Genomic DNA, 24,996 nt, shown 5'->3' on the forward strand with positions numbered 1-24,996 from the left:
AGTAAGTTCTTTGTTTCTTTAAGTTTTGATTGATATGTTTGGTTTTTATATTACATATTTTCATATTTTTCTCACTTCACAAAAGGTCTTTTGTAATAAAGTTACAATGGTTAGGTTAAACTAATAATCTGGTGACTTCATCAGTGACTCATACAGTTGCATCATCTTAAAATTAATAATACAGTGATCTTCACAACACCAATATGAAATATAAAAAGCACATTCAACATTTTACATTTGTCAAAATACTTCTGGCTCCCTATTTCTTTAATAGAATGAACAGAAATCTATTTTTTCTCCTCCATACCTCCACTCCTCTGAAAAGGAAAGAAAAACATTTTTGTAACAAATAAGAATAGTTGACCAAAATTAGTTCACCCAATAGCTATACACAAATATCTATGTATTTATATTTATATCCATCCATCTGTCTATCTATCTATCTGTCTATCTATCTATCTATCTATCTATCTATCTATCTATCTATCTATCTCTCTGTTGATCTATCTGCCCACGTGTCTGTGTGTCTATCTGTGTGTCTGTGTGTCTATGTATCTATCTGTCTAATTTGGCAACTTAAAACCATCATCTCTTTGTAATGGATCATTTCATCATTGGTTCTCTGAAATCATGAATATTGGGTAGACAATTCTTACAGCTTTTAAAGTTGTTTTATAGGTTTATTGTTAACAGTAAAACAAATTCTCCTGTTTTTGCTCATTTTATTCTTTGAGTTTATAAAAACCTCAAAGTTATTCATTTTTTAAACAATACCAAAGTTGTAGCTAAATTAATCTTCTTGCTCTTATTTCTCTTTGTATCAATTCATACATCTTTCTACATCATTTTAGAATAATCTCTTCCCTCATTTATTACAGACCCCTATCATATTTATATACCACAACTCATATGTCTAGACTAGTGATGGACAAACTATGGCCTGCCTGCCAGATGCTGGCCCCTTGAAATGTTCTATCTGGCCACGGGACATTATTCCTAATCTGATGAATACAATGAGTAGGATACAACACAATGAAACTTCAAAAGAGTTGCCTTAGAAACAGACTGACAGATGAGCATTTCCTTTTCTTTGGCCCCCTCTTTAAAAAGTTTGCCCATCACTGGTCTAGACCATTTATGAGTTGGAGAATGGCTCTTATTCTTATAAATATGAATGTATTATTAATAAATTAAATATAAATTCTTATATAAATTAGGTCCTTATATGTCTTGGAAATGCTCAGAGAAATTTTCTGAGCATTTTTCTCCAGTTGTTTCCATTTCAATTTTAACTTGATTAGATTTGTTCATGAGGAAGCTTTTTAAATTATATGCAATCAGAATTATGCATTTGGTCTTCTGTGATCCTCTCTATGCTTTGTTTGGTCATGAACTTTTTTTCCTATCCATAGATCTTGTGGATAATTTTCAATGTTTTTCTAATTCATGATGTGTGACCTCTTATATCTTGATCATGTATCCTGGTATAACTTCTTTTTACATAAGGTGTTGATCTAAATCTAATTTTTCCATACCTCTGTCCAAGTTTTTGGAATACTGAGTAATTTTTGTCAAATAGTGAATCTTTATGCCAGAAGCTTGGGTCTTCATATTTATTAAATATGAGTAATAGCTATGTTTGCTTCTGTATGCTATATGCTTAATCTATTCCAATGATTGATCTCTGTTTATTAACAAGTGCCAAATTCTAAAAAGTTAATTGAATCTATTGGCTGACTGTTAGGGGAAACAGACTAATGGGGGCTTAGAATCTTTAGTGTAGGAAGGCAGTTATCTACCAGGTTACCTATAAAACTGCTTACCAATGTGAATTGAGAGAATAAACCCAGATGGTATGAGTCACAAAATATATGCAGAGTAATTACAAAGTAATTTCTAGGAAGGAGAATACTATCAAATGGGACATTAGTTTGTTTTTTCATTAGCAGATGAGCCTGATGTTGATCTGGATGTTCCATAAGCATTTTAATCTCAGTAATATCCAAAGCAGAACTCATTACCTTTCCCACAAACCATCACCTCTTCCAAACTTCCTCTGTCAGCAGTGCTTCCATCTTTCTAGTCATACAAGTTTACACCTTTGGAGTCACCTAATATCACTCACCACCCATAAAATTGGTTACAAGTCTTGTTGATTCTGTTTCTATATTCTATACTTCTCTATACTCAAATAACTACTATTATAAAATAGGCAATCATTATCTCTCATCTGAACTACTGCAATAACCCTTGAATTGGTCTCCCAGCCTCTTTCTCCAATCCATTTGCCTCAGAGTTGCCAAATTCACATTCCAAAAGGATAAATCCAACGGGTTCACCTTCCTGCTAAAGAAGATCCAGTGGCTTACAAATGTAAGATAAAATGTAAAGTCTTCTGTTTGATACCTTTACAATCTGGCTCCAGCCTAGCTCTGAAGGGTAATTATTACAACTTATTTTCCTTTATGAACTCTCTATTCCAGCAGCAGTAGCTTTATTTACTATTTCCCTTAGCTATGTTGTTTTGATGACCACTGCTTTATAGTACAGTTTAACACCTGGTACTGCTAGGCCCCCATCCTTCAGATTTATTTTCATTATTTCCCTTGATATTCTTGATCTCTTGTTCTTCCAGATGAACTTTGTTATCATTTTTTCTAATTCTATAAAATTTTTTTGATAGTTTGATAGGTATGGCACTGAATAGATTAATATGGGTAGGAGTGTCATTTTTATTATGTTAGCTCATCCTACCTATGAGCAATGAATGTTTTTCCAGTTATTTAGATCTAGTTTTAATCACGTAAAAAGTGTTTTGTAGATGTGTTCCTATAATTTCTGTGTTTGTCTTGGTAGATAAATTCCTAAATGTTTTATATTGCCTAGAGTGATTTTAAATGGAGTTTCTCTTTCCAACTCCTGCTGCTGAAATTTGTTGGAAATATATAGAAATGCTGATGATTTATGTGGATTTATCTTGTACCCTGCAAGTTTGCTAAAGTTGTTAATTATTTCCACTAGTCTTTTAGTTGATTTTCTAGGATTCTTTAAGTATACCATCATACCATCTTCAAAGAGGCATAGTTTAGTTTCCTTGTTGCCTACTTTAATCCCTTCAATTTCTTTTTCTTCTCTAATTGCTACTGCTAGCATTTCTACAATATTAAATAGTAGTAGTGATAATGGATATCCTTGCTTCACTCCTGATCTTATTGGGAAGGTTTCTAACTTGTCCCCATTGCAGATGATACTTGCTCATGGTTTTAAATATAAACTGTTTATTATTTTGAGGAATGGCTCTTTACTTACTATTTCCCTGTATACAATATACCATTGATTACTTCCGTGTTTTTCACAGGGTAACATCCATACTTCAAATGAACTCCTTCTTCATCTCTGCCTTGCAGAATCTTTCTTCAAAGCTCAGTTTTAGTGCTAGTTCCTATAGGAAATTCATCTTGGTCCCTTGGTTGCTAATGCCCTTTGAAATCTCTTCACTTACCCCTTCTGTGGTACTTTACCCTCTCTATATTCCATCCTCTCTGCTATCTAGAGGATCCAGTGCTCTTGTGTGTGGGTATTTCACTAATGTCTCTGAGCTCCCTGCTTCCTAGTACCCATGGCACAACTGGCTCCTTTTTGATCTTCCCATTATTCTGAGAATCATAATGAGTGTCAAAACATAAGAAAGCATCGTGACAAAAGAGACACATAAAAAGAAAATACAAAACACTCAAGAGAGCAATTATTTGTTTTTTAAATACTTCTAGAGTGTTATTTCTCACTTCTGATTTCCAATAAGATGATATTACTCAAATTTATGTGAAAATTTAAGATTTATAAAACTTTCTTCCACATTCAAAATAATGTAGAATACTAGAGTTGGAAAAGATCCTGGTGGTCACTTAGTCTAATCTCTTTTTTCCGATGTAGCAATCTCCTCTACATCATCTGTCAAATGTTTCCCAATAGGAGCTTATTTGGGGGTTTACTACTGAAAGAAGCAGACTATTCTGTTGTTAGATAGTCCTTCTCCTAAGATGTGCAAGCTTTTTACAGAAAGTCGAGGACCTGGAGGTAAGAGACAATGATCAGTAATATCACAAGTGAAACTCCTGGGTTTCCAAATTATTCTCCATATCCTTAGCCACTAAGATGAAGGAAAGAGTGGGATCCAATCAGCTCTCAGTTGTACTGGGGTCCATTCTGCACTTTGTAAATCAGCATTCTGCCTCCTGCTGTCTCATTGAGCTATTGCTCAATTATTCACCAGTTCTCAACTTATTAACACCACAGGATCAGGAAGGAAAGGAAAGAAGGGGAAATCTCAAATTTGCCTATACATTGGGAACATTTGTAATGAATGAATGAATGAGCAATAATAACATGTCCTAAATTTACTTATACTAGCCCTTCTCCTATGGACAAATTCCTTAGGCGGAGTTACCTTGAACCCTACTTCCATTTGATTATCAAAAAAAAAAAAAAAGGAAAAAAAAGAAAGAAAAGCTGAATGTTTCATTTAACTGAGCTTATGAATCTGATCATCCTCCTTCCCTATTTTATTTTATTTATTTTTTGCCTTTTCTGATCTAAGTGATGCAGTGGAATTGAGGTTATTTAAATCCTTGGAGGACAGATTGCATTTGGAAAATTTTCATTTTTTCTGCTGATAGACAACTTTTCACACGACTAGGCTTGAGATGTATTTTTATTTGACATTTTCCAGCATCTAACATATATGCTAACCTTGACTGTATTTTTTTTCAGAATGCCTGTCAATTTTATTAAGAGAGACAGTAGTTTTGAGAAATGAATAGATCATTAAATAATCTCAAAAATCCTTTTGCTGCATTGTGGATGAAGTGAACTTTGCTGAAGGTATATGACCAAGCTGAAGATTTCTCTCATGTGAAACCTTTCAAATCTAGTTGTGACTTAGCAATATTTGTCTGTCACTGACATTAACATTTATTTCCCTTTGGTTCATTTTCTGGATTACTTACCTGTTCTGCCTCTCCTGAGCTTATTTCAAAAATGTCTTCTTGTCTCCTGCAGATGAAAAATTTGTAATTTTCAAAGCAATGTCCTCAGAACATTTTAAAATCCATATTTTCATCTCTGTATGTCATGTATGTCAATACATATTTATATGCATATGTAGGCATATATTTGTACATATATATTCTTTCCAAAGATTCCCCAAACTTTAACTAGTTCTCTATTCAAGACTCAAGATTTCAAAGACATAACCCTGAGAGATAGAATGGTTTGCTAGCACTATTTCTTATGAGCCCCCATTTTGTATATTCTTCCCAATATCTATTAATCATTTGATCTCTCCTCAATATCAATGAACAAATTAGCATAAATTAACTGTTGTAAAGGGACATTTACTTAGACACCAAATACAAAAGCCCTCTCACCCCAGACCAGCCTCATGTTTGCTTACTGTGAGCTCAAAATGACTCAGTGGTGGCCTCCAATATTCCTCCTACCCTGTTTGCTTTTGAATATGGCATCATAAATGGCTGAGTTGCTCCTTTGCTTTCATTATATGATGTCCTGGCCTTCACATTGATTGACTAATTGGATGGGTCAAGCAGGTTCTGTTTGAGGGCTGTTTTCTCACAAGGCTTGGCTACATCTTTTGAAAGAGTATGTTATGGACTTTAGTTGCTGGTCTTCTGGTGGTTCTTCTAAATTTTCAACACTCACAAGATAGTAATGTAGTACATTATGCCTCTGATACTCCTTTACCTAACATGAAGAAAATACACAACAGAGACAGAAGACCAGCAATAGCCTACATTCATGGTTATATGGTGGTCTGATAAGAGAGTCTGAGGCTTTTCCTACTTAGGGACCTAAAACAGCAGTTCTTGTCATGATTGCTCCTAGGGAAGAGAAAGTAATTTCATCTTTTTGAGCTTATTTTGTGCGCATTTTCAGTTCTCTCTCAGCATCCAGTGAATAAATGATCATGTCACTCCATTGTAAGCTAGTAGGATACCTGTTCTTAAAGAAAACATGGGTAGTAGATGGATATATATGTATAATGGCAGTGATGTGTATCTGCCTATGATCTCCTCACCTGCAGTTGGTGGGGAAGAACACCTATTCCTCTCACCCTGGCTGCTGCTGTAAATTATCCCCTTTTCTCTGACAGATTTGGTTGATAACCTGTCAGTGATTCTTTTAACAGCTGCCCAAGGAAGGACCCTTGAGAGGTTAGATAGATGATTAACCTCTCCAGGCCCAAACTGGGGTTGGATAGATTGGTAATGGGCTATTGATTAGTTTTGGATAATGATCAGGAACTGACTGTGTATTTGAACTCCCTTCCCTAGGGCCCTGATAGAAAGACCACCCAGGAAGGTACTTGTTATTAAACACTGGTTTATCTATAGATGGGGAAAGGATAACAAGGTCAAGGATTGGGGATTGGAAACCCTATTGCTCTATTGTCCATTAAACTAATTGATAATCAGGACTGGAGGCTACTAAGCTGGTGGAAGCTTGAGGTCTTCGCCCTCTATCTATCTCTGGCCAGACCTGGCCACAGCCAAGCCAGAGAATAGGGAAGGCTATTGCTGAAATAAATATTGATGGTCTTTATTCTCTCAGCTCTCTCACCAATAGTGTTCATGGTTCACTAGCTCTCACAATCTAGCAAGGAAATAGATTCAGGCTTTTCTTACCCACTTCTACTTCAACCACCCTTCCACCCTTCAGCCACACTTCAGCCACACTCTGCCCAGTTTGATTCACAAAGGCTTGCTCAAGTCTCAACTCAGATATCTGTGATCTCCAGTTCTGAGCCTCTGAGTCCAGAGACCTCCCCCACTGTAGTTGTCAGGGGATATATATAGGATGAGGCTCACTGACATTTGCCCCTGGCTCACAGCATCTGGGAACATTCCAAATCTCTCAACTGCCATCCCTGTCAGTCAAGGTGGCATCCATCTCATCCCAGATTAATGATTATAACACTGTTCATGATCTGAATCAGAGATGTAAAGGGACCTACATCCCACAGAATGCATTTCTAGAAGCAGGTTCACCAAGCATGCATATGGATTTCCAATAAGCAGAGTATATTGTATATGCTAGTCAGTCCCTATTAGGACTAGGAGTAACCTGTCCCCATTTCATTCATTTTAGAAAGGAATCTTAGAGATTAGTCAATTCAACTTTCACATTTGTTTTTGAAATTAATTTCCTTTAAAGACATTATGAACCTAACTTTTAATAATAATGAAGCCAATTAATATATATTTACCAACATCCTGAAGAAACTCAGGCTTAAAGAGGTAACTTTTTTGCAGGTATTCTTCCACAACTAGCAACTCGTCCAAGTTCATAATGCAGATCAGATCCTACACCAGGGACCTTTTCATTACCCCACAAATGTATTCATGTTGAATTCATAAGCAAAACAGTGATATCTAAGCCCTTTTTAAAGCTGCTGAGATTTGACCTTTAAATTTATTCTTGAAGGGATTTAGAGTGGATCTCTTGGGCAATTCTTTATTTTATTTTATTTTTCCTCTGGTTAAAGGTCTTGACTTTATTTTTTATTTTTGAATTTTATTTAGTTGATTATTTAAGAAAAATTTTCCATGGTTACATGATTTATATTCTTTCCCTCCTCTCCTCCAACCCCCCCTCCCATAGACAATGCACAATTCCACTGGGTTTTGCATGTATCATTGATCAAGACCTATTTCCATATTATTGATATTTGCACTAGGGTGATCATTTAGAATCTACATCCCCAGTCATATCTCCATTGACCCATGTGATCAAGCAGTTGTTTTTCTTCTACATTTTTGCTCCCACAGTTATTTCTCTGGATGTGGATAGCATTCTTTCTCATAGGTCCCTCAGAAATTCTTGGATCATTGCATTGCCGCTAGTAGAGAAATCCATTACATTCAATTGTGCCACAGTGTATCAGTCTCTGTGTATAAGGTTCTCCTGGTTCTGCTCCTTTCACTCTGCATCAATTCCTGGAGGTCGTTCCAGTTCATGTGGAATACCTCTAGTTCATTAATCCTTTTAGCACAAGAAATACTAATTCCTTCACCAACAGATACGACAGTTTGTTTAGTCATTTCCCAATCGAAGGGCATTTCTTCATTTTCCAATTTTTTGCCACCACAAAGAACGAGGCTGTAAATATTTTTGTACAAGTCTTTTTTCTTATTATCTCTTTGGGATATAAACCCAGTACTGGTTTGGTTGGATCAAAGGGCAGGCAGCCGTCTTTTAAAACCCTTTGGGCATAGTTCAAAATTGCCATCCAGAAAGGTTGGATCAATTCACAACTCCACCAGCAATGTATTAATGTCCCAATTTTGCCACATCTCCTCTAACATTTATTATGTTCTTTGCTGTCATGTTAGCCAATCTGCTAGGTGCGAAGTGGTACTTCAGGGTTGTTTTGATTTACATTTCTCTATTTATAAGAGATTTTGAACACTTTTTCATGTGCTTATTGATAGTTTTGATTTCTTTATCTGAAAATTGCCTATTCATGTCCCCCTTGGGCTATCCTTTAGATACTACTTGATTTCTTGGATCTATTTACCTGAACTGTCTCTCTGTGGTGTTATTATACAATGCAGTACTTTTTAAAAAAAAAAATAAGACTTGCAAGCAAATGATTTGGAGGGAACTGTTCTTTCATTTTTTGTTCCTCTATCCAAAGTAGAATTGACACATTGAAAATAGTCTACCCTGTGTGAATCTTAAATCTCTAGCCCCAACTTCTATTCAGTGCTCCAGAACGCCCATCACCTACTGCTTTCAGGATAACTTCATTATCTAGATGTCCTGCTGAGCCCTCAAACTCAACATGTCCAAAACCAAGCTGATTACCTTTCAACTTCACTATTTCAGTCATATTCAGAATTTTTCATGTCACCTTTAACTTTTTCTTATCCTTTATTTCTTACTTAGCTACTAAATATACTGCCAATATTCTTCTACAACATTCCATGCATCTGTCCTTCTATTACTCTTAGTTATCTTCATAACTACTTGCCAGAACTACTGCAACATTGTCCAAACATGTGCTTTCTTGCCTTTACTCCCCCACCCCATTCCTTCTTTGATCCTACTGCCAAAAGCCTTTAAATATAGATTTAGTCATGTCACTCCTGTGCTCAGAATTCACCAGTGACTTCCTATTGCCTAACAAATATAGTTTTAACTCTTTTTGCCAGCATTCTAAGCCTTCCATAATTTGGCACAACACCAACTTGCCAGATTTATCTCATGTTACACCCATCCATGCTTTCTAAACCCCTCAGCCTAAGGAGATCTTAAACAGTCTTCCTACTTTTTTGATGGTGCTCTTGAACATCTTGCTTAGGATGTGTTTCACTTCTCCTTTTCAATTATTATTTTCCTATTCACCCTTTAAAATCAGAATCAAATTTCACATTCTAAGGGAAAGATTCCTTCCTCCAACTCTCTGTTTATAATATTATTAACCTTTAGGCAGTAAAATAAGATAAAAGTTTAAAAAGGATAAAACAAACATTGCTTCCCCTCCCTTATTTTTATTTATTGTTGTTTAATCATTTTAGTTGTGTCTGACTCTGAGATTCCATTTGGGATTTTCTTGGCAAAGATGCTGGAGTGATTTGTCATGGTCTTCTCCTGCTCATTTTACAGATGAAGAAACTGAGGCAAACAGGGTTAAGTGACTTGCTCAGGGTCACACAAGTAGTGGGTGTCTGAGGTCTGATTTAAACTTTGGTAGATGAGTCTTTCTGACTCCAAGCCCCTCACTCAATGCTCTGCCACTGAGCTGCTCAGCCATATTTATTTAATGCCTTCTATAGTAAATAGAAGATTCAGAAGCCAGCAAACTATTGTTATTGGCCCTTACCTAAGAATGTACTTTGTTTTTTTACATTTCAAAATACAATAAAACTTAATTTAAGGGCAGCTAGATAATAGAGTTGGTAGATAGAATGCTGAGGGTAGAGTCAGGAGGATGAGCCTCTCCAAATTCTTTTCTGACCTCAGATTCTTACTAGCTGTGTGACCCTACACAAAATACTTAAACCTTGTTGGCCTCAGTTTCCATATCTGTAAAATGAGATGGAGAAGGGCATGGTAAACCACTCTATTATCTTTGCAAGAAAACCCCAAATGGAGTCATGAAGAATTAGAAAAGAAACAAATGAACAATGGCAATATAACAGACAGAAGATAACAGCCTGAGAACTATTTTAAAGACCTTTTAGCTAAAAATGTTTTGTTTTTTTATATTTTTAAATACAATAAAACCTCATTTAGTGTCACCTAGGTCACTTCAAGGATTGTGTCAGGACCTGAGTCAGGAAGCCTCATCTTCTTTAGCTCAGATCTGACATGAGATTTACTAGCTGTGTGACCCTGGGCAAATCACTTAACCTTGTTTGCCTCAGTTTCCTCATCTGGAAAATGAACTGGAGAAGGAAATGACAAACTCTAGTATCTCTGCCAAGAAAACCCAAATAGTGTCACATCGAGTTGGATTTCACTAAAAAAAATTGAAACAATAACAAGACTTTATTTAAAAATGTAAAAATAACAAACAAAAAACCACCGCTACTAACATTCTTAGCTCTTGTAAGAGGATCTTACAAAACAAGGAGGAAGCAAAGTGTGGCCCCCTGGGTAATTTATAGAATGCTGGACTTAGAGTCAGTCAGATCTGGGTTCAAATTCCACATGATATGTTTACTAGCTTTGTGACTCTGATAAAGATAATTCCCCTCTTTTTGCCTCAGTTTCATCATTTGCAAAATGAACTCTAAAGTCCCTTTTAATTCTAAACCCATGTTTCTATAATTCTATACACTGGGAACAGCAACTTGAAAAATAAAAACCAATCATTTCTTGTCCTCAAGAAATTTATATTTAATCAAGCTGTACTTTGTTTTGGACTTTTTATTATGCTCTTACCTCATTTTATTAGATATTATAATCATCTACTTATGAGTCTTTTCACCTAGCTAGGCTAGACTGTAGGTTATAGGAACTCAGTCTTATCTAAATGTTGTATCTCCCCCAGGACCTGCCACAGCTCACTGCTCTCAAAAGGCTCTCAGGAAAATGTGTTTTGAATTGAATAGATAAGAATCCTAGAGTTGGGCCTGAGCATTCTAATAGAATAAGCTTGAAAACATTTAAAATATATATGTTTGAAATATATGAGCTGCAAGATGAGCTGATAACATTTGACAGTGAAGTCATAATGTATTAGAAGAAACATTTTTTTCTTTTCTTTATCTTTGCCTTCTTTCTTTTAGTTATCATCATCATTCTAGACAACATGCAGAGAGTATATTTGGTGCAATGGAATTGTTAGTAAAGGACCCAGAAGATAGGCAACTTTATCAATAAAATAGAAGAAACCAAGTCAGTTCAAATAAAACTATACACAAATAAAAGATAACAGAAAAATCAAATAAATGTTGTACCCTTTATGCATGGGAAGCCAGCATAGGCTGTCCAACTAATCTGCTGATAAGGCTGCCTTATTCAATAGATCTTGTAACATTTTGGCATGCTCATCCCCAGATTTCATAGGTAACATATTGGATGAAATGAGAGTCCTACATTAATGCATTGCTGGTGGAGTTGTGATTGATCCAACCATTCTGGATGGCAATTTGGAACTATGCTCAAAGGTCTTTAAAAGACTATCTGCCTTTTGATCCAGCCATAGTATTGCTTGGATTATACCCCAAAGAAATAATAAGGCAAAAGACTTGTACAAAAATATTTATAGCCATGCTTTGTGGTGACAAAAAATTGGAAAATGAGGGAATATCCTTCGATTGGGGAATGTCTGAACAAATTGTGGTATCTGTTAATGTTTAGCATAAGCTAAAAGAAATAATGAATTGGAGGAATTCCATGTGAATTGGAATGACCTCCAGGAATTGATGTGGAGTGAAAGGAGCAGAACCAGGAGAACATTGTACACAGAGACTGATACACTGTGGCACAATCAAACATAAGGGACTTCTCTACTAGCAGCAATATAAGGATCCAGAGCAAGACTGAGGGATTTATGAGAAAGAAAACTAGCCACATTCAGAGGAAGAACTGTGGGAGTAGAAACACAGAAGAAAAACAACTGCTTGAACACATGGGCTGATGGGGATATTATTGGGGATGAAGACACTAAAATATAACTCTAGTCCAACTGTCAATAATATGGAATTAGGTCTTAATCAATGACACATGTAAAACCCAGTGGAATTGTACATCCGCTATGGGGGGGGTGGAGGGGTTTGGGGGAGAGGGAAAGAACATGAAACATGTAACTATGGGAAAATATTGAAAATTAAAATAAAAAAATGAGAGTCCTAGAATCAGGAAGGCCTGAGTTCAAATGTGACCTGTGTGACCCTGAGCAAGACATTTAACTCTATCTCAGCTTCCTCATTTGTAAAATGAGCTAGAGAAGGAAATGGCAAATCACTCCAGTATCTTTGCTAAGAAAACCTGAAAAGGGGGTCATGAATCAGACATGACTGCAGAATCACTAAGCAGCAAAAAAATTCTAAACAGGGAGACACAGTCCTTTTGGGAGTGGAGTTCTCCCAAAGCAAATGTCATCATTTCCATCTCTACCCCAAACCTGGTGATCTTTAGGATCTGGAAAGGAAAAGCATCTTTTTTTTACAAAAAAGTTAGAAATCAAGAGTTAGTAGGATGACTAGAATCAAGGAAGGTTAATTTGAAAGGAATTGAAATCTTGAGCATCTGGAGAAGGTGAGGACACATTTCTGGAGAGTAGGAAAGCAGGTAAGGCTGAGGTAAGAAAAAATGGTATGTGTGAAAGGTTGCAAGTGGCAGACACATTTGCTCTGTAGAGAAAATCCTACAAGCAGGCTTTTGCATCTCCAAAATGTTGATTTCAAGCAAGGTAATAGAAGAAATGAGATCAGTCAAATAAACATTTATTAAGTATCTGTTATTTGCTAAGCTCTGTTCTAAGCCTTGGAGATACTGAAAGGTAGAAACAATCTGCTCTCATGGAATTTAAAGTCTTCTTGGGGAGATGACATGCAAACAACTAGGTACAAACAAACTAAATTCAAAATAAATTTGAAATAATCAATTGAGGGCAAACACTAGAATTAAAGATGATAAAGAAAGGAAAGGGGATAAAGGACAAAAAAGGATGAAGAAATATTTTATCGAGGACTTGAAAGAAGCCTGAAAAGGCAGGAGACCAACCTGACAAGGGAATATATTGCAAGTATTGTCTAGTTAGAGAAAAGTCTTGAGGGCAAGCATTAGGAATTGAAATTTAATCTGAGAGGTAGTTCATAAGGAATTGCGAAGAGAAACCATTACCTAGTGGAGAGTAGTAATTGGAAATGAGATTATCATGGGAGGCCTTGAGGAAATGGCTTTTGAGTGAAATTCTACAGGATGGATGGGTAAGCATAAGAACTTATTAAGTGGAAAGAAAGGGAGGATATTCTCGGTAAGCAAAGACAGAGCAGTGGGAGGACTTAGGGCTTTCTAGCAAGTGATCTAGGAATCTGATTTAACTTAAGTATCAAATGCACAGAGAGAAGTAATAGAAGAAAACTTTGGAAAGGGAGGATAGTGCTAGATTGCAAGAGAACTTTGAATGCCCAGCAAATTAAATTGAGGCAATTGAATCCTATATGATGGACAATAGGGAACAATGAAAGATTTCACATATCGAAGATTAGTCAATACTGTTCTCATCATTATTTCTTAGTGGAAAGAGGAACCTTTGAAATATAATGACTTTCCATTTCTTTTAAAAGTATCGTAATAGGCAAATTTATAAATTAAGATATAGACATTTAGGGTAAGGTAACAGCCAGACTTAATCAGGCAAGGCTGGAGGTTCCAACTATGGAATGGTGAAAAGGGAGTTTTTTCCTGGAGTGACTGTTGTGGCTGAGGCATTTTAGAGGCTGGTTTATCTGTTCCAGTGAAGAGCCCAGGAAAAGTGGATTTGTGTCTCAGAAGAAACATCTAACAATGGAAATTCAGGTTGAGCAACAAGACCAGACTTGGGTGGTGGACATACCAGGCTGGTTCAGCTCCCTGTCTTTACCTTGTGTGGATTAATTGCTGAGGATCTTGAAAAGCTGTGAACATTGCTGGAGCTGAAGTGGACCCAGTTGTGAGACCACCACATCCCCTTCCAACCTCTAAAAGCTGGATCTGATAGTCTGTGTTAGCTTAGTGTAGATTTTGACCCATTTCCAGTCCCTGAAGTTTGTCCATAGTTATCTAGTGTAGTGTGACCTTTTTCCCATTCCTCCAACTCTAAACCTCTTAATAAACTGTTTTATTTTACTTCCTATTGTCTTCCTCAAACCCCAATAAGGATCCATAGAGAGACAGCATCCAATCCTTGTGTTTTCCACAGCTAGCTGATGACCAGTAAACTGTCAACTGTCATCTTGCCAACAAGAGTGGTTTCACCTAACACCCACATCCCTTGTGAGAGGTCCCCTATTATCTTGTGAAATCCTGTCACATGGGGTGTGTGGGTGTGCCCTGGTTGTGTGTGTCACCTCTGTATTACCCCAATTAGACAGTTACATATTTCAGTATCAACATACTTTGTTTTAATAATACATTCTTCTCATTTTTAAGTTTTCTACCTTTAATGAAACAGTAACTAAAATAAGCCTTTGAACACAACAAAGAACAAAGATTTTTGATATTTTTAAAAAAAGTAAACTGGGAAGTCAGAGATTTCAAATGGCCTCAGTAGCCATCTAGTTCAGATCACATAGGAAAGGAAACAACACAAGAGACAAATGGCCATTCAGCTTTTCTTTGAAGACCTCCTAGGAAGGGGAACGTACCTACCACCCCAGAAAGGCCATTCTGCTTTTGAAAGAAAAGAAACAAGCATTTATTCTTAACCCTTACCAGGTGCTATACTAAGTGCTGGAGATCTAAATAAAAGTAAAAATAATCTCTGCTCTTAAGAAGCTTACATTCCAAAGTGGGAAGAAAATACAAATGGTAATCAAAAAGAAGTAGAAGGGGGAGAAGATTTCCAGCACAAAGGCATAGTTTTGAACTCTGAGAGTCAGGAACAGGGCCAGGAGGGGAACAAAGGCCAATGTGGGCCTTTCTACAATTTTGAGGCTACATAAGGAAACTTCCAGTGGGAGAAAAGGACATGCCTTACAGATGGATATTTTAGCTTAAGAAAGTCAAAGGAATAAACTTGTCTAAATTCGTAATTTTGGGATGACCATTTCCCTTTTTTGGTTAGAGTAGGCACATAAGATCTTTGGGTAAATAAAATTATTCTAGCAGTGGTGTGAAAGAAGAATCAGAGTCAAAAAAGAGGACCATAAACTTCTTTTCTGTTGCTCTGAAGAGTTGAGCTAGGACCAATGGATAGAAAAGACTGTGACATATATTTTTAATCAAATAAAAGAAAAAATAAAATTCCCTCAGTCCAAACATAGAATGAACTATCTTGTGAGGTAATGAGATCTTTTCCTTTCCCTGAAGGAGTTCAAGCAAAGGCAAACTGACAGTCTGTCAAGGATAATAGAGAAGAGGTTTCTGTTCTATGCAACTCTAAAATCTGTGATTCTATAGTTAATTCTACAGGAGTTTCATTTAAGACCAACATAAATCATAGAGAATCATTAATATCAACAGATACTGATTTTTGAATGCCTGCTCTGGGTAGAGTACTATGGTACCTTAGGGACATTGGGGGTACAGAGTTCAAAGATTCAGTCTGTGGTGCTTCATAGACTCGCCGGAAAGACAAAACATAAAAAAAGAGATGAAAAGCATCACAAATAGGACAGGCTAGGAGCTAAATGAGCAGTGTAGGTAGAAAGTGCTAAGAATTCAGCAGATAAAGGAATCACTAAGTGCTGGACTAGTTGGTAAAAGGTGTCTGGAGAGACTTAAACTACCAAACACTTTAAAAAAAAAGAGAGATTTTTCTCTGAAGGGTTCTCCAGATCAGAACAGGCCAGTCAAAGATATGTTCAGTTTTGACAGGTCTGGGAAAAATTGTTGTTTAATCATTTTAATCCCATTGAACTCTTCATGATCAGATTTGGGATTTTCTTGGAAAAAGATACTGAGCAGTAAGCTATTTCCTTCTCCAGCTCATTTTCCAGATGAGAAAAGTAAGGCAAATCAGGTTAAGTGACTTACCCAGGGTCACACAACTAGTGTCTGAGGCCAGATTAGAACTCATGGAGATGAGTTATCCTGACTTCAGGCCTAGCATTCTATTGCACTACCTAGAGATAGAAATAGGAATGCCAGTTATCCTTGTTTTGTCCTTACCTTAATTTTCATTTAAACACCACAATTAACAGGAGTAGGCAGACAAGTTACTGAGCTATTGGATTAGTTTCCTGTTATAAGTTTTTTGACAGTGCACACTCTTATAAGTGTTTTGTTTTTTTAAGTATTTATTTTTTGGGAAAAATAGCTCTTCTGTCCTTAGTATCTATTACCTTGTTCAATGATCAACTTTTTTTGGGAAAGATTCTGCCAATCTCTTTTGGGAAAGATCTTTGATAGGAGCAAAACTAAGCTGTAAGAGATTTTCTCCTGGTCTCTGTGCTGGGAATACAATGAGTTCAGAGAATATGAGATGATTAGTTTCAGTGCATGCTCTTCTTTGTCTCTTCCAATTCTGGGATTTTTTTCTTTTAAATTTTATTTTTAAATTTTATTTTGTTGTGCAAAACACACTTCCATAATGGTCATTGTAAGATCCCATTCATACAGAACCAAAACCCCAAAATAAAACCAAAGATACACTGATGTAAAAGACAACTCTAAAGGTTCTTTCTCTGGGGTAGATAGCATTCTCCATCATAAGTTTTTCAGGATTGTCCCAGATCAGTGCATTGCTGAGATGAGCCAAGTTTTTGCAGATATTCATTGTCCAATATTGCTATTATAGTATGCAATGTTTTCTCAGTTCTGCTTATTTCACTCTGAATCAGTTCCTGCCAATCTTTCCAACTTTTTCTGAAATCCTCTTGCTAATTATTTCTTACAGCACAATAGTATTCCATCACCAACATATTCCACTCTGGGATTCTTCTAGGACAAAATTCTGAAGTCCAGATAGGTAACAGCCCTTGCTGGAGAATTTTTTCAGATTTAATTTTCTGTTATTCTGATATGGACCAATTTCCCCCACCTTGGAAACAAAATGTTCTTTTAGGACTTACAATGAGCAGTTCTAGGACTGGCAAAAGTCCTGATTTTTTTCTTTTTTCCCTATGACATAACCATAAATTGATGTCATCTTTATTGACTATGTTCATTCCACCTCTAAAAGTCTCTCTTTCTGTTGAGGGCACTGCCATCTTTGTAACCACCCAGGTTCTCAGAATTCAGAATCATTCTAATCTCTTCAATCTTTCTCATTCACCACAACTAGTCAGTTTTTTATGTCCCTTTGAGACCTCCTCAACAGAATCTCTCACAACCACCCCCTTTTTTTGTCTCTCATAGCCAATCTCCCTAGATTAGGCTCTCCTTACTTCACCATATTATTATCATCCTTCTCCCTCTTCTTTTATTCTGTCTCTTCTCTAGTTGACCCTTCACAGAGCTACCAAAAACAATTATGCTAAAGCAGTGATGGGCAAACTACAGCCTGCAGGCCAGATTGGGGAGGGGCCTGAAATGTCCTATCAGGGACATGACATTATTCCTAATCTGATGAATACAATACAATGAAACTTCAAAAGAGTTGCCTTAGAAACAGACTGACAGATGGGCATTTCCTTTCCTTTTGCCCCCATTTAAAAAGTTTGCCCATCACTGTGCTAAAGCAAATGTCTCATCATTTAAATCCCCTGCTTAGAAAATTTCTGTGATTCTCTATCCACTCTAGGATAAATGCAAACTCCTGAACCTAAAATTTAAAAGCCCTTGATTATATTATTCCAGCCCACCACTAGAGGCTTATTTTCCATTATTCCTCTATAGTACAATCAACTATTATATAACTATTAGCTAGAGCTATTAACCATTCTTGATTAACTATGAACTATGAACTACTGCTGTATTTGACATTCTATCTCATAGCTCTGCCCAAGGAATAATTTAGGCTAAAGAATGCTCTTTGTCCTCTCTGCCTTTCAGGTTCTTAGTCTTCCTTCCAAGCTCAGCTCATTTACCACTTCCTCAATGAAGCCTTCCCTTATTTTCCAGTTATTAATGCTCTTTCCATTTTCCATTAATTCTAATTATTTTATTTTAGCTTATTCACTCAATTCATGTTCTTTTCAGAGTGTATGTTGTATTCCCCCTGAAGTTTAATGTAAGCTCCTTGAGGGTAGGGATTTTGTTCTTATTTCTCATTCTCCAATGCCCAGCACAGTGAATGATTAAATGTGTGTGTGTATTTTTTTTTGTAACTCTGTGTAAAGCACCATGCTAAGCCTTAGAGATACTATTACAGAAGTGAGAGTTCATGACTAAATGGAACGTACATTATAATGGGAGAGATAACCATGCAAGTTCCTTTTGGTCATGAAGTCTCATTTTTGTATTGGTAGCTCCATGGTTCAGCATGTTGACCAGGGAAGGTTGTTTTGGTTTTGGGAATCATTTGAATGATATTTGGAAGCTACAGGGGAGTTTACTCGTCTTAGTAGCTCTTCTTAATAGCAATGAATGGCAATAGTGATTTCACTATGGCCTCCAGAGGAATAAAGTAGGGTTGGGGTGCTTTTAGGTACTTCGATTACAATAAAGCAGATGGTAAAAAAGATGTTCTTGCTAATCAGTCAGCTAGCATTGATTACCTACCTACTATGTACCAGATACTGTGTTAAGCAATGAGAATACCCCAAAAAAGGCAAAAATAAGTTATAAAAACATTGGGGAGAGACTAGAAAAGGTTTATTATATGTGAGATTTTGAGACTAGACAGGAGACTGAGATAAGGAGAGTCTTCCAGGCATGGAGATAGCCAATGAAAACTCTCCCAACTCTCCCAAGACGGAGAATAGTAGTCAGGAATAGCAAGGAAGAGTTAAGTAAAAGAACACTGGAAAATGGGAAAGGATCAGGTTATAAAGTGCCTTAAATGCCAACCAGAAGATTATATATTTGATCATGGAATAGACTTCATGGTGAGAGCTCTAGACATGACAGGATTAAGTACTCTAGGGCTTGGTCTCTAGAAGTCCAGATCCTGTACAGTGCAGTGATGGGGCAGGGTGGATTGTGAGACTACAGATACCTAGTCAATCAATTTTATAAAATTTGGTTGAATTGAATCTCTATTTTTCCTTAGTAAATCATGTTCATGAATTGATGTGATATTTTTTCACTTGTTCATATTTTCTTCTTTTTCCTCATTTTGGCATATGATGCTTTTGAAGTGTTATGTGAGGAGTGTTTTATTTTACCAAAATCATCAGTTTTTTTCTAAACTTCAAGGGAATGTTCCTGCAGTAGGATTTTATGAACAAAACCATTTTCACCCTTTCATATCTTCTTCATTTTATAGATTATGCTCAGCATTTGTCTTTTTAAACTAATGTTCTTTTCTTTAAAAAAATGTCTGTTTTGATCAAAATGGTTTTATTTCTTTGGTGATGATCATCACTTCTATTGCCATTCAGGTCCCATTTCATTTTGATTCTGTATATGCATTGTATTATATGCTAAATTTTCTTTACAGCATCCTTCCTAATAACAAATACTCTGCCTTTTGTTTTTTTGTTCTTCATGAATCATAAAACATGGAAAAACATAATAAAATTATATTTTAAAATTAAAAAAGAAAAAACATTTTATTCTTCTCATTGAGTTATTTTTCAGTCATGACTGACTCTTCATGATTCAGTTGGCCAAGGTAGTGGAGTGGTGTGCCATTTCTTTCTCCAGCTCATTTTACAGATGAGGAAACTGAGGCAAACAGGGTTACATGATTTCCCCAGTATTACACAGCTTGTAAGTGTTCTGAGGTCAGATTTGAAGTTAGGTCTCCCTGATTCCAGGTCAAGCACTTTATCTACCTTGCTACATAGTTTCACCCTTTATTAGCATTTTGAAAAAGTTGATAGCTAGTCTTTCAATATAGGTAGGAAAAGTATCAGACCCATTTTAAAGATGAGGAAACAGCAAATCAAGTCCACAGACTTGGTCAGTAATAGAGCTAAGATTCAACTTTATTGCTAGCAAAGCATTATTTAGAAGGCTTTATTGCTACATTCTTTTCCAATGACATTTTATTGGCCTTTAACTTAAAAAAAACAAAAACAAAAACAAAAAAACCTTACTTTCTATCTTGGAGTCAATACTGTGTATTGGCTCCAAGGCAGAAAAGAGTGGTAAGAGTAGGCAATGGGGGTCAAGTGACTTGGCCAGGGTCACACAGCTGGGAAGTGTCTGAGACCAGATTTTAACCTAGGACCTCTCATCTCTAGGCCTGACTCTCAATCCACTGAGCTACCCAGCTGCCCCCGGCCTTTAACTTTTAATTCAAATTGAGTTTCATGTATTTTTGATATCATTCACTGGCATGTAATTGTATTTCTTATGATTATATAACTCATTCTTTACTTTTTCCAAGTTGGGAAATATATGCACATACATATGCACACATATGCATACACACGTAGTATATAATTATTTGTATATATATATACATATATATATATATATTTCTTTTATACAATATATCCTCATTTGCCTGAATCTTTACAAACACAAATAAACAAAAAGTACAAAAGTTGATCAAATCTTTTATCTTTTGTTCTATTTTTAGATAGTCGTGCCATGTTTCAACAGCAGGAACAACAACGAGAAAGGTGGGAGAGGAACAATGTGTCAAAGAAAAGACTCTCTCGGAGATCCATCAGCAAAGAACGATGGGTGGAGACTCTGGTTGTAGCAGATACAAAGATGATCGAATACCATGGAAGTGACAATGTGGAATCTTACATCCTCACCATCATGAACATGGTATGTTGAAGAATGTAGATAGAAATACTTCTTGTTAGAAAAAAAGAGAGTTCTTTGTTTTGGTTTCTTTTTATGGCTGGAGTTAGTATATCATTCTGGGCTGTTGCTGAGTGAGAAGAAACATTCAAAATAAGATTGTTTTCCTTTTATAACTGAGACTTCTAAGAAATACATATTTGGCGTTTCCATAGTGTGTTAAGTTGAGAAAGGAAACTGCAAAGACATGATCACAAATCTGTCAATGTATGAATCCATTAATCAACAAATTTAATAAAAATTCCTTTTATGTGCCAGATACTATGCTAGGTATTAGTAATACAAAGATAAGAAATAAACCTACTCTCCAGGGTTATATACACACATACACAAACACACATACACAAACACACATACAGGGAGAGCGAGAGAGAACACACACACACACACACACATATGTGTGTACAAGGTAATTAAAGAGGAATCCAGCAGATGAGAAATATCAAAGTATCATATATAAAAACAAAAATAAATGTTTTCAAATTTACTTTTTTGGTATTTTTTCTCTAACTTCTGAGTATTTTACAGATGCAGAAAATGAAAGAGCAAATTGTTTCAAAAGCTTAGTGATCTCATCAGTGTCACTACTTCTTATACTGCAGGCAGTATCTCCCAACCTAGACAGTATTTCTCTGAATTAAGCTTCATTATGGTCTGAAAGTAGTTCTGGTTCTCAGAAGCAAAGCAGACTACAAGTTTTGATAGGTCTTGTGAAGATAGAAAAGTTCTCTATAATGGCCTAATGATGAACTCTGTCATGAAAGGACTACCTTATTTGATCTTGGCAACCAATGTTCTAAAACCCATGCCCCTCTCATTTCTTCCCAGGACAAGCAGGTAGCTTGGAATTAGGGTTAAAGAAAAGATGAAAACTTGTGACTCCTAAAAACAACAATGAACCTCATGGCCCAAATCTAGCTGAATTATTTAACTTCCCCAAAACAAACCAGAGCATTTATCATGAGTATGTTTAATATAAGAAAAAACTTCCTAGCAATTTGATTTTTCCCAAAGTGGCACGTAGGTAGGCTCTCCTTTAAACAAAACTTGGATGACCACTTCTCACTAAAATTATAGAATATAAAATCCTGTTCAAGTATAGGTTGAACCAAATAACGTCTTTGATGTCTCTTTCCAAAGACTAAAATACTGTGATAATTTTTCAAATCTTCCTGTCCTAAAATTTAAAAAAAGCAAAAAGAAGAAAAATGTAAATTAAATATCAGGCATTTCAGCTTAAGGAGTTCACATTGAAAATAATGGAGGTGTCAACTGAGAAAGCATCAATTTCCGTTCACTTGTTTGACAGGAAGTAATTAAAAATTACAAATCTTCACAAGTTCCGGCTTGTTTTGTAGAGACAGTACAAGTGCACATTCTGAAAGAGGCATTGCTATTTGAATTTAAAATATTTTTGCCCCTCTGGATTCAAGAGATACTATGTTCTCATCATTAAGAGCCCAACTTTGTCAGATATATGGCTAAGCTATTGTGAATTCAAGTATAGATGCCCTGAACATGTTAAATGGAGATGAGATTGTGTGATTAGACTCAATCTGCCCTCTCACTCCATCTTGCATATCTTCAGCAGAGCAACTCTGCTTTCAGAAAAGTATCTTACAAGAGAAGGCTCATTCAAGAGTCTCCTTGTTCCCTTGTTCTTAGAGAACACATGTTCCTTCTTCAGTGCAGAGGGGAGACTAGTGTGATATGTTCTAGGATAAATTCCTCTTGTAATTTCCTGCAGATGGATGTCTAGTTTTCCTACACCACTTTTTCTTCCCCATTTTCCCAATGGTCTTTTTGTCTTGATTTTTCATCAAGAACTCAAAGAAAACAAACACTTCCAGATAAATGTCTCCTTGTGAGCTATGTGATGCAGACAAATAAGACATAGCTGAAGTGAGGTTCACATACATTTACATTTCCTGCATGTCGACTGACTCACAGACTGGATTGGTTTAGTTAGGTGCTAAAAGAAATCTTTATTGACCAGAGAATGGTGAGCCTGACACCTTTATGTACTTGGCAGCTCAGTCACCTCCATTCTGCTGACCATTCTCTGCATTTATCCTCCCACTCCACTCCTGCCTCTTTCTTAGCCATATTCCTACCATACAGCATACTCAGTTTTATACTCACCAGTTTTTAGTAGGGCATTAAAATACAACTGTAATCATCCACCAGTTCCTACCAACTGCCTCCATTTTGTTCTCGCTTCAAGGTTAGGTCTATGTCAGCCTGTGGAATCAGTCCCATAAGCCAGCAGCACAGCATCACTAGCCTTGTTTCTGATCTTCTGATGTTGAGATTTGTTCCCAGGACCCAAGCTTGGTTTTTGATTACTGTCATGTCTCTGGGGCCCTTCCTTGGTAACTCACTTGGTTTTCTTTTGAGAATAAAGTCTTATCTTTCTCCTTCTACTCATCCTTTGGTGTAGAACCTGAATCTTAGGTCAAATGGCTAAGTCGCTGCTATGTGCTCGCAGACTATCTGCTTTCCAGGACCTCTGCTATAGTATAGTGGGTGGAAGGCTAGATGGATCAGTAGAAAGAACACTGGATTTTGAGTCAAAGGATCTGGAGTCTACTCCTACTTCTAATGCTTTCCCTGAACAAGTCCCTTATCCTCTTTAGGTTTCATTATTTTTATTTATTTTTAAATTAAGGAAAGATGGCCTAGGTGATGCCTAAGGTCATTTCCACTTCTAAATCTATGATACTTTGATCCCATGACCTTCTGTTACATGTCCACGATGCTAACTGTCTTCTCAACTGAATTTCCATCTTGCTACTTGGATCTGTTCCACCCTCCCAACTTCATAACCTCTTACTCTTCCACTTTCCCACCCTTCCCAGTGGATCTTCTAGAACCTAGTCAGGTTCCTGACTTGAGCCTTGGTTCCCTTATTTGCAGAGTCATGACCAAAATGTTCTTTCTAGTTCTCAATTTATGATCTTATTAAGCCTACTGTGAAAAAAAGTATACTATGTTCAAGGCCCTATTCAAAGTAATTCAGACTATAGAAGACAGAAACCAAAGGAAACCAATTTTTTTTTTTTGCCATTTGGTTCCTGGGAAACCCCTGCTAACAGTCAAAAGTTTTTCTGAGAGTAACGCTGCTCATTTACAAATACACCAATTAGCAAAGGAATAAAAGCCTAACTTAAGACCTGCATACATATCCTCTGGGAGGCTGACAGATGTGGATGTCAAGTATGTTTCTCACAGAGGAAACATATTAAAATCAAGTAGAAGATTAGATTGTCTAGGACTCGCCCTTTCAAGTGGCTAACAGTGAAAGGACAAATAATGAGTTAAGGAATAAGGGCTAAAGTAGGAAGGGTAGCTCTTCCTGTGACTGTCATCCATCACCAAGTTGTTGGGCTTTACATGAGTAATTTATCCCATAAGGTGGAATATTCTGTTAGTATGTCTCTTGCTCTTCATGACACACTGTATCATCCAATTCTCTGATGGTATGAAAAAAGGTAAGCCTGTTACAAGATGAATATCATCAAAATTGGTTTGCATATTTCTGAAATCATTTATTGAATTTGAGATACAATTGACTCCTTTTCTCTGCTTTGTAGGTCACTGGATTATTCCATAATCCAAGCATTGGCAATGCCATTCATATTGTAGTAGTCCGGCTCATTTTACTAGAAGAAGAAGAGGTAAGAGTGTATTTTTTCATTACCCCCTACTTTGGGCAAATTGGGTTGGGGGTGACTGGGAAATTCTAATGGGATGGAACAGACCAAGCTAGGTGGGACTTGGAGATTAGATAGTAGGACAGGCATAAGATATGGAAGAAGAGTGTTCAGATGGCACCTGGAAAGGAAAAACAAACAAAAAACTAACATAGAGACATCTATCCCAGGAAAATTAATGATGTGTGTGAATATTAGAGGATCACAGGTCTTGAGGTAGAAGAGACCTCAATGGATGTCCAGT

General features: G+C 36.5%; 1 protein-coding gene across 1 annotated transcript in view; it reads left to right on the forward strand.

Moving 5' to 3' along the window:
- ADAMTS12 (ADAM metallopeptidase with thrombospondin type 1 motif 12) overlaps nt 1–24,996 on the forward strand; it is a 561,778-nt gene that overhangs the window by 285,165 nt on the left and 251,617 nt on the right. Inside the window, exons 4-5 of the mRNA XM_044681474.1 lie at nt 20,807–21,003; nt 24,633–24,716. Of these exons, the coding sequence (XP_044537409.1) occupies nt 20,807–21,003; nt 24,633–24,716 (281 nt within the window). The remainder of the gene's footprint in view (nt 1–20,806; nt 21,004–24,632; nt 24,717–24,996) is intronic.

The sequence above is a fragment of the Gracilinanus agilis genome, chromosome 1 (assembly GCF_016433145.1).
Source record: "Gracilinanus agilis isolate LMUSP501 chromosome 1, AgileGrace, whole genome shotgun sequence".
Classification (NCBI taxonomy): Eukaryota; Metazoa; Chordata; class Mammalia; order Didelphimorphia; family Didelphidae; genus Gracilinanus; species Gracilinanus agilis.